At 35.5% G+C, this 12,791-nt stretch overlaps 1 protein-coding gene across 1 annotated transcript in view; it reads left to right on the top strand.

Annotated features, from left to right (window-relative positions):
• B3GLCT (beta 3-glucosyltransferase) overlaps positions 1-12,791 on the top strand; it is a 69,335-nt gene that overhangs the window by 33,037 nt on the left and 23,507 nt on the right. The window contains exons 5-8 of the mRNA XM_063305710.1: positions 1,228-1,304; positions 6,434-6,545; positions 8,765-8,901; positions 10,829-10,892. Coding sequence (XP_063161780.1) covers positions 1,228-1,304; positions 6,434-6,545; positions 8,765-8,901; positions 10,829-10,892 — 390 coding nt within the window. The remainder of the gene's footprint in view (positions 1-1,227; positions 1,305-6,433; positions 6,546-8,764; positions 8,902-10,828; positions 10,893-12,791) is intronic.

Below are 12,791 nucleotides of genomic sequence, written 5' to 3'. Positions count from 1 at the left end.
TGGTAACCCTACTCCAAACTGACATACAGTGAAACCAGACAAAATAAAAAATACAATTTAATAAAGTTATGAAAAGAAGGGGAGTAAGAAAAATAATATAAACTCTTTAAAAGAAGATCTACCACTCTTTGTACATAACTTTGAGCAATGTTTAGATGCATCTCTCACAGACATGAGGTTTTTTTAGTAGTTTTTTCCTCAGAGGAAGACATATTTTAGTGGTCTTCATTCATTCATACATACCATGTAATGTTTTTTTCTATGTCTCTGCAAAAATATCTGTTTATGTACCTTGGGTTTTATTAAGTTGTCTCTAACCTGACACATACATCTGTTGATCTTTTTTTTAATCAGTGTACTTGAAATATGATTCTGACTCCCAGTCTCAGATCAAAATTTAACTCCTAGGCTGACTATTGCAACTGCCTAGTGTCTTTTAGTGGCAACCAAATGTATTCAAATTGCATTAATTAAACCTGGAGGTGCATTTGATACCAAAAAAAATATGTATGTGTTTTTAATTCTGTAGCTTCCTTTGGGTAGGCTTTTAAAGCTAAATAAATGTTCTAATGCATTTATAGTGGGATTGCGATATATAACTCCTAATAGTATCTGCACGTTCAGCTTCTGCAAGACAATAAAATACAAAGGCATTCTTTGCTATCTATGGTAAAAATGTCTTTCACTTAATTTATACTGTTTTTGAGCCTTTTATTTCAAATTTCACTAGGTGTTCAAAAACAGCATTTTGCCTATGCATTAGACATTCCATTGTAGATTAAAAGAATGATCAAGCTTAAGGAATTTAATGAAGGTAGAATTGCAACTCAGTTGCTTTTTTACAGATCTCACAAATGCTGAGGTATATCCTTTGGGATTAGCAGCTGATACATGCTTGGACTACTTTTATGCCTAGTATTTGCATTTCATTTACCTTCAGGATTTTGTGCATACTCTATCAATGCCTGTATTCTAAATATCAGTGGATTCGGAATGTAAGGTTTATTTTCAGTAAGGTTCCTATGTGAATTTACTTGCTTGAATAGGTAAGATTCTTATTCTTCTTAGAAAATACTCTTGTGTTTGAAAATAATTTTGTTATTTATGAATAGGAATGCTTAATTACAAATTACGTTATTTATGGAAAACATGAAACAAAGTATTCTGTTTTTAACACATTTAAAGTGTTTATTGCTCTGTGGTTCATTAAATATGTTTTCTTAAAAGGAAATGCCTACAGTTCTGCTTACTCATCAGATGGACAGACATGAAGGGACATGGACTATTTTACCATTAATGCATGAGTAAGTGTAAAAACAAGGTATGACATTGGGAACTACAAACTGATGGAGTTGGAAGGGACCACTTCGGCCATTAATACTTATCCCACTACCGAGTTAGGAATCAATTTAAATCATCCAAACAGACGGCCGTCCAGTCTCCACTTGAAGATATCCAGCAAAGGAAAGCTCTCTCCCTTGATAATTGGTTCCACTGTCAAATGGCTTTTACCATTAAGAATTTTTTAGAGTCTGCCTTCCTGTAACAAGAGCGTTATTCTGTGCCCTGCATCCTAAGACAGTAAAAAAACGATCTTGGTCTTTTATGTGACAACTTTTCAGGTACTCACAAAATGCTGTCATAGTCCCTCTCTGGTTTCCTTTTCTCAGTGGTGCCCACTTCCCTCGGTCTCTGCTGGTAAGACTTAATTCCCAGAGCTTTGATCATCCTTGCAGAACTTCTTTCCATGTACTGTAATTTTTCTGAATCTTTTTTGAAACATGATGCCCAGTAATAAATATGCTCCTGAAAATGCAGCTTGACCAGTGCAGAAGAGAACAGAATTATTACTTCTGGTAATGTGAAACTTTGTTTCTATTGATGTAAACTATACTTCTGTTGGCTTTGCCTTTTTTGCAGCTGCATCATATTACTGATTTTAATTCAGGTTGCAATTAACTCCAATCGTACCTCACTCCAGTTTAATGAGAGGCTGTCAGTGAGCACTCTTCGTACAATCTTTGTCAGTGAGCAGTCTTTCAAGCCAGCTGTGGCTCCTTCCAATGGACCTGCGATCTCACCTTTACAGAATGTTCCAGGATACTTTATCAAGTGTTTTGCTGAAAATCAAATTATATTATGTCTGCATTACTCCCATGATCTACTAAGGAAATTACATAATCAAATAAGGGAAATGAGATTGGTGTGATGACTTCTTGACAAATCCATACTGACTTCTGGCAACCAGTAAATTGTTTTCTAGGTATTTACAAATGGTCATTTTATCATCTGCTCTAAAATTTTCCCAGTTATCCATGTTTCAAAATCAAACCTTTATTATGGCCTATGGGCCAGAAAGCACAACAATAAAATACATGGACCTGTATTTTCTACCAGACTCTATTTTCGTAGACTCTATTTTCTAGCTTTGAAGAAGGCAGAAAACATTTTACCTCCTCTAGCTATCTGGTACTTTACACATTCTCAAAGATAATGGATAGAAATTCCTTCAGTCACCTAAGATGCAATCCATCAGGTTCTGGAGATTTAAATTTATTCAGGGTCAATTGGTGTTCTATGCCTGGTTTCTGTCAGCTTTCAGATGAAATCCTGCCCCTTCAGTCAACTCTTTACAGCCCCTTGGCAGAATGCATTTCAGAGGACACCGAGCCAAATTAGTAGTTATGCTTTTTCTTTGTTAGCTATTATTATTTACCATTTTCACTGAACAGTTGATATATTATTTCCATTTTTTTAAGAACATAACTGAAAAAGCCCTTTGCGGTCTTAGTATCCTTCACTAATCTTATTCTTGTTCTGAACTCTAGCTTTCCTGACACAATCTGTACAATACCAGACTACCTATAAGTGCTCTTTCATGATGACTTTATAGTTTTCCACCTCCTATGAATATTCATTTTTATTTTCAGATCTTTACTAAGCTTTTTGTGTAGCTTCTTCTAGTGTCTTCCCTTTTTTTCCCTCATCGGAACTGTTTGCAATGGTACTTTTAGTACTGCATTTTTAGGAACTCCCACCAATGATGAATTTATTTTCCCATTTGCATCTTCTGATTTCTGAACCTATTGATCATTGCTCTGAATTCGTTAACATCTACCTCTTGAAGTCTAAGATACATGTTTGCTTACATTTAGTTTTAGTTTCCCTTAATGTCCAATATTCTCCCAATGTTCCTACTACTTTCAATTCATCAACTAAATCTTTCCTATTTGTTAGGATCAAGTCAAGAATAGCAGATCCCATTATACCTTTCTTCACCTTTTGAAGGATAAAGTAATGAGAAAGACAGATACAGCATTTCCTGGAAGAACCATGCTTGGCAGTGCCTCCCAATGGATGTCAGGTAATTAAAGTTCTAATATCTCATGTTTCTTTGAAAGATTCGCAGTTTGGTTTTGGAGAACATCATCCACATTTTTCTTGGTTTGGTGATGGTAGGAGACACCAACAACAATGTCTATTGTTATTCTTTCTTCTACTTATTTTAGTCTAGATGCTTTCAGTAAGGCCAAGTTCATTCCCTTGAACTTCTGTGCATTATTTTTTTTAATATACAGTGCAATTTTGCTTCTCTTTCTATAAAATCTTTTCATTTTGAACAAGTTGTATCCTTGACTTCCTGTGTTCTAATCATAAAATCACCCCAGTGTTCTCAGTTATATCTATTAAATCATATGTACTAAACTTATCTGGTTTATCTCTCATAGTTTCTCATATTAATATATAGAAAATGAAGGACATGAATTTCATAAGAAAATGTTATCTCTGATTTTTCATTGAGTGGTTGAATATATCCAGTTTAATAATTATTTCTCTTATTTCTACAGTATACTGGTTCTTACATTAAGTTCTTTGTCCATGTATACCCCTGATTCACCTTAAAGTTGTTCTGATCAGACATGCTTGGCTCAGTAAGGTATTCTAAGGTTTAGTATCTATATAAAATGAAAGGATCAGAGTAAAACACCAGCCCATACTATTGTACACACAAATTTATAAAACTGTTAAGTATTAGTATGACTGACAAACCATTATGATACACCATTGTACAAGAGGAGAAGGTTAAGCTTACAAATGCAGTTATAATTCTGTAGGGCTTTAAAATAGTCCATTAATAGTCCTTGTAAATGGACATAAAATCAAGTTTGTAAATTTCTGGTCTGTGGTACATGAGTTGAAACATGGAGTGCTGGAACTACTGTATACATTATAAGGAACTTGACCTAAACTAAACATGTTTTGTTTATTTCATCAGTGGACATATTGAAAGTCAATATTTCCTGTTGACACCATTTCTATAACTAGCCATTGTGCTGGAATATTACTCTTCCCCTTTCTAGTCCTCTTCTATGGACTATGAAAGTCTTGGCAGCTTTTCCATCATTTGCCTGATCCATGCTCCCAGAAGTTAATACCCTTCATGAGTCAGTCAATCCAACAGGCCCTAGAGTAACCAATTATAATGACTTCCTTTCTTATCTTTTTACTGATAGCAGCACAACCCCTGTGCTTTTCAGGGCTGTAGCTTCCCAGAGATTGAGAGGCTGTTTCTTCTATAGGGTGCTGAAAGGCATTTCAGTATTGCATTGCTGCTGAATATCTCCTACACCTCTTATTTCTCATTTCTCTCACATCCATGGGCTTGCTGTTCTAACTTTTTTTTCTCATGCATAATTTCTTATTCTGTCAACTCTTGTTGTAACACTTCAGTTTTTAGGTTTAAAAAAGTTGTAATTATCTCATATGAGCAGAAGAGATAACTGCTCCAGTACTCTTTCTTCTTCAAGCATCTCAACATATTTGCAGTGCAGATATCATGAAATCACCGAATTGGAAGGAATCTTAGAAATCATCTAACTCACTAGAACATCTCTGACAGATGGTCATTCAACAAATGAGAACTCACTACATCATGTGGCAGCCTCTTCCACTGGCTGACAGTTTATACAGTCAGGATGCTTATCTTAATTTCTAGGTTGAATCTGCTTTTTTTGTAGTTTTAACACATTGGTCCTGGTTCTGCCCTTTGGAGCAGTAGAAAATCAGCCTGCTCCTTTTCTATGTGATAACCCTTCAGATATTTGAAGACTACTATCATATCTCTTCTTAGTCATCTTTTCTTTAGGCTAAACATACCCAGATCCTTTAACCATTTCTCATAGGGCTTAATTTTCAGACACACCACCAGCACCACCATCTTAATAGCCCTCTGAACTTATTCCAATTTGTCATTGTCCTTTTTGAACTGTGATGCTCAGAACTGGGCAAAGTATTCCAAATGGGGATGGACAAACATAAATGGAACAATTACTTCTAGTGATCTGGACCCTCTGCTTCTGTTAATGCACCCCAAGATAGCATTTGCCTTTTTAGCAGCTGCATCATACTACTGGCTCACATTTCACTTTTGTTCAATAAGGGCACCCAGATCCCTTTCATGTGTGCTACTGGCAAGTCTGTTTCCCCCAAACCTATATTTTGCTTTATATTTTTCTTACTCAGATGCAGAATTTTACATTTCTCCCTGTTGAATTCCATCCTATTCAGTTCTGCCCACTGCTCCAGCATATTTAGATCCTTTTGAATCTTCTGTTTCATCTAAAGTAGTAACCCTCTCACTGAGGTTTGTGTCATCTGCAGACTTTATAAATTTCCCTCATCCAACTTACTGATAAAAATGTTGAACAGTTGACTCCATGGAAACTGACTGGATGCCTGATATACCTTTTACCATCTCTATAGCACCTTCTGCTTACTCACAAGGAAATAATCACTTGGACAATCAGCAACTCTCAGAATACTTTCTTTGCATAAGATGACATTTGGATACATAGGTCTAACAATACATATGTCTAACAATCAAAATAATCTGCAGTAAAATGGGGAAAAATAGCAGCAGCAGCTTTTATTTAGCATAGCTTTATATTTCCTAACTGTAGTTCAGACAAAACAGTAATCTTTTTTAACATCCCTGAAGCTACTGAAGATGAACTTTTCCAAAGAGCATTTGGTTGAATACTTCATTATTGCCATTTTACTCTATTTTGCTTTGAATTATTTATATTTATTTTTTGTATTATTTCATTTGATTTTTATGACTTGTTTTATTTATTTCTCAATATAACTTCTACATTTTATCCCTGTATTATTATAACTTTGATTAGTATTCATTATTTTAATTTACATACTGTATATGTACCACGGATATTTTAACAGTTGTAGAATTTTTTCTTGACTGTTTTCTAAATCACCAAGAGTCAGTATTGATTGGGTGGTATAATAAATAATGTAATATCAGCAACAGAGCAAGATTATCAATATAAACATTCCCTAATATCAGCACAACCACTTGAGTTACAGAATTCTTTCTAAACCATGTTTACAATAAATTAAACTTTTTTTTTTCTCTCAGGTTTTCTGTTTCATATGGCAGAAACTCCTCATGGATTTTTTTCTGTGAAGAAGATACAAGAATACATATTGTAAAGCTACTGAAAACACTTAGAAGATATGACAAATCTAAGGTGATATTTTAAAAAAATGATTAATGTTTGACTTTATTTATTTATTTATTTGATTTCTATAGCCACCCATCTTAGCGAGTGACTCTGGGCGGCTTACGACAATAAAACTATAAACCAATTAAAACAGTTAAAATATAAAATAAATACAAAATAAATATACGTGGCTGCCAGGTGAGCAATGCATGAATGTTAATACAGCCAAGAGACAGGGCCATCCACACGCTTAAGGCCCCAGGCCCAGACACAAAGCCAGGTCTTCACGGCCTTACGAAAGGCCAACAGGGTCAGGGACATCCTAATTTCTGGAGGGAGGATGTTCCAGAGGGCAGGCGCTATGGAAGAGAAGGCATGCCTTCTAGTTCCCGCCAACCGACACTCCCTGGCTGACGGGACCCGCAGCATACCCAACCTACTAGATCGAATTGGATGGGCAGAAACAACTGGGAGAAGGTGGTCCCTTAGGTAACCCGGCCCCAAGTCGTGAAGGGCTTCAAAATATAAGTACTACAGACTGTGAAAAAAGAATAGGGAACTGAATTAATTTGCATTTTGAAAAAGCTCTGAACATAATAGATGAGAAGGAACAGTTCTGCTTCTTATTCAACACACATAATACCTAAACTTAGGCCACAGTGTAATTAATGATAATAAATTGCATATCAAGACAGTTGCATTATGTTGCAATTACAGTTTTATATCAACATTGTAAGAGTTAAATTTCAGTTATCAAGATCTACTCAGATATGAAAGATCAAAACTATTCTTGTATAGAAAGCTATTTTTAAAGAAAAGTATTTACAAGGAGCTGACATACAAAAAATTATAAGTTATCTTGAACCAATTACTAATAAAAATTAGTACAATACATTCTGAAAAAATAAGTGCCTTATTATATCTGTAATGGTATCAACAACTTGTTGACAGGAATAATTTTACATGCACTGCCTCTTGCACCTTCTATATTTCACTGTTCATTTACCATTAATGAGAAACTGAGATGTCGGGAGGTCTTGCATTCACATATGAAAGTATTATTTCTGAGTGGATTCTTATCTGTGGCTAAAATTACATTTGGTCATGGAAATATTCTTACATAAATTTAAGTTAACAGCTATTAATTAGCAGACTAGTTCATACTTATTCATACAGTGTTGCTTGGTTTGGGAGTAGCTGAAAGGTAGGAATGTGCATAACACAGAAAACATATTTCATTTAGAACTTAGAACAAATGAGTCCCAAACCCAGTAAAAGTGGAAGAAACACACAATAGAACTTGTTTCTGTTACTCCAGGCTGAAATTCTCTTTCCTGCTAAAGAACATTGTTGAGTAAAAATAGTTTTTTGTTTTGTTTTGTTTTTTGTTTTTTGGAATGTGGTAAGCATTCAGAGGGCTTATTTAAAGAAATGGAAAAGTAAGTTGAGAAATTCAGCAATGGGATTGAGGGATGTCTTTTAATAGATTTTTATTCTTACCTGATTTTTTGTTCCTGTTTTTCCCCTATCCCAAAGTAGGCATTTTTAGGGTTTTTTGGGTGTGTGTGTGTGTGATTTTTTTTTTAAAAAATCCCTCTGATGGTTTCTAGCTTTCTGTAAATTAGATAGCAGTTAGCATATACTGTTTCTTCATCTACTCTTGTATAGTGGTCTTACTCACATATAATGCTAAGCTATATTTTGGGCTTAGAGTAATGTGGGAACTATCCATTTCTCACAAACAAGTCAGTATGTCTTGTTCAACTAATCATACTTTCTTTGAAAAAACTGATTTGATATTACATATGAATACATCAAGTAAGCAAAAGACTTATTTGTTATCTCTTGTTTCTTGGTCAAAAGTTAGTTTTACCTGCCAGCCAATTTTGCCTGCACAAAACCTAGAGTATATTTTTGCTGAAATGCCACCACTATTAGAACCTCTAGTCAACATAACTATTGGTGAAGGATGCAGTGAACTGTGGTTCCTCCCTATCTGGAAGGCCACAAGTTTCCAAACCTGCACAATTGGTTTACAGGTTTACAAGTTTGATAGATTAAGCATTAGTATGATTTATTATACAGTTAGGGTTTTATTTAACTCTGTGTGTTCATGCACTTGTATAAGTATATAGAGAAAAATATAGTCTTACAAGGTTCTGTGGACCACATAGTAGATCTTCAGGACCTCAGTGAAGGTAAATTTGGATGCTAGCACATTCAATAATATTGCTCTTCTCCCACAGGAATTTTTTTTAGGCAAAGCACTACATGATGATGAATCTACAATTATTCACCATTATGCCTTTGCAGAAAACCCTACAGTTTTTAAATTTCCAGATTTTGCTGCTGGCTGGGCACTTAGTATTCCACTTGTAAAAAAGTAAGATTGCATGCTGTAATTTATTATAAATTGTTTTACTGAATAGTTGTTTTTTAAATGCTTTGGAGAAGATGCTGTTAAACGTTAAAAGTCTTTCCCTCTTTGTATGTATATATATATAAAATGAGCTGAGAATCTCTAATCACACATCAGTTTTTATCCCATTTTAAACATTTATGTATGTAATAATTGTTTCCTTCTGTTAGTTAGAAAGTACAGTTTGGCAGCAACTTTTGGAGGGCTCTGTAGGCAACATCCAAACTCTGTATAAAGCCATGGGGTTCAGGTTCTGCATATACAGTATTTCTGCAGTATATGGAGCCTGAGAATAAAAGGCCTGTGAGCTGCCGAGAGTTGAGTCTCTTAAGATGGGCAGCCATATAAGTCTTTTAAATACATAAATAATATTAGCTATGTGGTAGAATAATGTGGTAGAATATGTAACAGACTGGGAAAGAAGAAGAGGAAAACACTGTTGCAAAAGAGACACCTCAGACCAGGGAGGAGGGAAGCACAAGAAAGACACTCAAAGCAACCCTGCCTTAATTAGGTTAAGTATATGTAGAGCAGGAGAATTGCTTTGGCAGGCTTTCAAGATTCGGTTACATCACGCTACTAGCAATAAGGATCTTTCCAGAAGTCCAAGTGGTTCCTATTTCCCAAGTTTGCCAGCCTTGCAAGGTAGAGAGATTAAATATCTGTAGTAAAATTCATAAGATTGGGCTTTTAAATAAAGGGTGTTTCCCATTCTCCAATGCTGGTGCTCTGGCAGTTGTGATTATTTGAGAAGAGTGTTGTCATCTGTTTTTCTGGATAAGCTGTTTACAGATTATCCTTCAGATAAGTTGGGACTGCAGCTTTCAAAATTCCCAGCTGGCATGATGAAATGGGAATTCTAGGAGTTTGAGTCTAAACTTAAACAGTGCCATTTTGGAAAGGCTGGCTTACACCAAAAGTATTCGCTTGAGTTTTTGAAGACTCTCCACCCACCTCAAAAGGGAATATTATTAGCAACTAAGCAGTAGTTAAAATCTCTTAGATCCTGAATTTCTTAAGGCTTAAAGACATAAACACATTTTTCAAGTTAGTTGACATCACTGCCTTTCAGAAAGACAGACTATCTCTTGTATTCATATAGCTCTTACAGCTATTTTTTAATGGCAAGAATTGAGAACTCAGTTGATCAGCAACTGTCTGTGTGTGCCTTTGAGTCAGTGATGACTCCTGGCGACTGCCTGGACTAGTCCCTGCAGTTTTCTTTGCAAGGTTTTTCAGAAGTGATTTGCCACTGCCTCCTTCCTAGGGCTGAGAGAGAGTGACAGTCACCCAGCTGCCTAAGGCAGGACTAGAACTCACAATCTCCTGGTTTCTAGCCTGGTGCCTTAACCACTACACCAAACTGGCTCTCTTGGTTAGCTGTACCACCCATATATTAAAGCTGAAAATGGTTGACTAAACTGGAACTTTATCAGTAATGGAATCAAGTTTAAAGAGATATGGACAACTTTATTTTCAAAGTGCCTTGCAAACTGCAGGCCTCATGTTACCACCTATGTCTGATTTTGACTCCTAAGGAAGGTTCTTCTTGGTAGCTACTTCGGCAGCAATGAGAGTGAAGTAATAAGAGTTCTCCACCAGTGTTGCTACAGAGTAGGCATGATACTAAGAGAGTTGCATCATCTGTATTCTAATCATTGTCTTCTCTGTTTCATGACCCATAGATTTTTTTTTTTAATCATGGACAGATTGTATTCAATAGTCATTGATATTTCATCAATTTTAAATTTGGAAATTATACACTGTAAGTCATCATCTAGGATAGGATTACAGAATGTTGTGTTACTATGTAATGCTTGGGTAACTTCATGTAAAAAGTTCAATATTTTTCCACATATCAATATTATATTTTTATTATCGTATTGCATAGGCTTGCAAAGAGACTGAAGAATGAACCTTTAAAGTCAGATTTTACAATAGATTTAAAACATGAGGTAAGCCCTTTCTGATTCACTCTAAAACATGATTTACTTCGTATATCCAGGTTCCAATCAATAGAAAGAAGTTTTATTAGTACTTTTGTTCATTATGTACAGTAATAAAACTCAGGTAACATATACTATCAGTAATCTCATCCCCAGTAGCAATCTTATGTAGCCAAAAATGACATCATTGTAGGAGAATAGTTGAATTTTTTTAAACTGGAGACCAGCACATCTTTGCTAAAGTATAAATTGGTTTATCGATCAGTGCTGGAGGCAAAAACAAGCCTAAATGGAGGAGAGGTTTACACCCCCCGTTATAGAATTTTGTAGTAAAAATACATTAGCTAAGAATAATTGCAGGTAGCAGGTAAAGCGATTATGAATACTGTGTATTCATATGTTGCATCCTTTGCAGGATGCCATTCAGTAACTCTTGTTGGCATACTCCTTTATTCATGAGTTTTTAAAAGGTGAAGCCATGTCATACCATCTGCAAGAAGACAAAGAAATGAATGACTGTAGTCGACAACTCACTGCTGCATGTGAGAAACCAACAAGATCCATAGGCTCATGAAATGTGCTGTCTGCCAGGAGCACAGATTATTGATGGGACAGGACAACTTCCAAGACAATTATCCTTTCCTGCTTATCCATGTGAGGAGAAATGATATTGCCAAGAGCAGCTAAAATATCCAACAAGGAAGAAAGATCAAGAACCAGGAGCCTAAGGTGGTGTTCTCATCCATCTTTCAAGTTCATGCAAAAGGGCTGGGAAAGAAAAGAAGAATGCTGTTGATGAACAATTTCTGAAATGGTTTAGTTAGAGGAGGTACGGTTTCCAGGACTAAGGCTGTGCAGAAATCTGAATTTGAGGAGCAGAGTGTGATTTTTTGTGCAAATGGATATACATGTTGCTCCTATCAAGAACACCTTAAAACACCTTTTCCCAGGAATGGCTGCCTGTGTATGCAATAAATCACATTTTGCCCTTTGAATCTGGCATAAGATGATAAAAGTCTGATAAAACTGCATTTGTTCAAACCATGATGGGCATCAACAGGAAGCCTTTAAATGGAATCCTATGGGAGTTGGAGATGACAACTCCAAAATAAAGATCTCTGATAAGAGTTTGTGCACTACAGAAAGAGATGGGAGCATTAATGTAATGGGCTCTATTAAATAACCACAAAATCAGAAAAAAGTCATTTATAAAATTCATGAGCTTCATTGTCATTTTCAGAATATGGGGAATATAAAATATGGATTTGAAATGTTAGTAAAGGAAGACACCTGATTTAGTAGATATAAGAAAGATCTGATGGGATGACTCTGAGGATTACAGTACAGCAGCTGAAGGATATAATTTGTTCAAAAGGAACAGAAGCAAAAGAAAGGGGGAAGGAAATGAACTAAATATTAAAAGTATTCACACCTGCTCAGAAACTCAAGGGAATGAACCTGTCAAGAACATATAATTAAAATAAGTAGAAGAATGTATAAAAATTACATTGTTGTCCCTGTCTACTATCACCTGCCCAAGCAAGGAGACAATATGGATTAAGCTTTCCACAAGCAAACTATAGATCTTTCAAAGAAGTTTCAAGTAGTGATGCCAAGAAAAAATAATTACTGACATATAATTGTGAGGCAAACTCTGCCAAGCATAGTTATTTCAGGAAATTCCCAGCTTGTCTTTCTACTTTCTCCTTCCGAGGGAGTGGAAGACACACAGTATAGTCTTCTTGACTTGATATGAACCAGTAGGGAAGATATAATTGATGAAATGGAAGTAGCAGAAATACTGGGAGAAAGTGATTACATGAGGTAGTTTTTGATTTTAATAGAATTAAAGGCTGAGGGTAACTGAAGACTTATCTTGAACCAAGAAAGTAGATATAAACAAATTCA

This window comes from Candoia aspera, chromosome 5, assembly GCF_035149785.1.
Source record: "Candoia aspera isolate rCanAsp1 chromosome 5, rCanAsp1.hap2, whole genome shotgun sequence".
Classification (NCBI taxonomy): domain Eukaryota; kingdom Metazoa; phylum Chordata; class Lepidosauria; order Squamata; family Boidae; genus Candoia; species Candoia aspera.
Note: the sequence above shows the minus strand (reverse complement) of the source record. Positions and strands in the feature narration are given on the sequence as shown.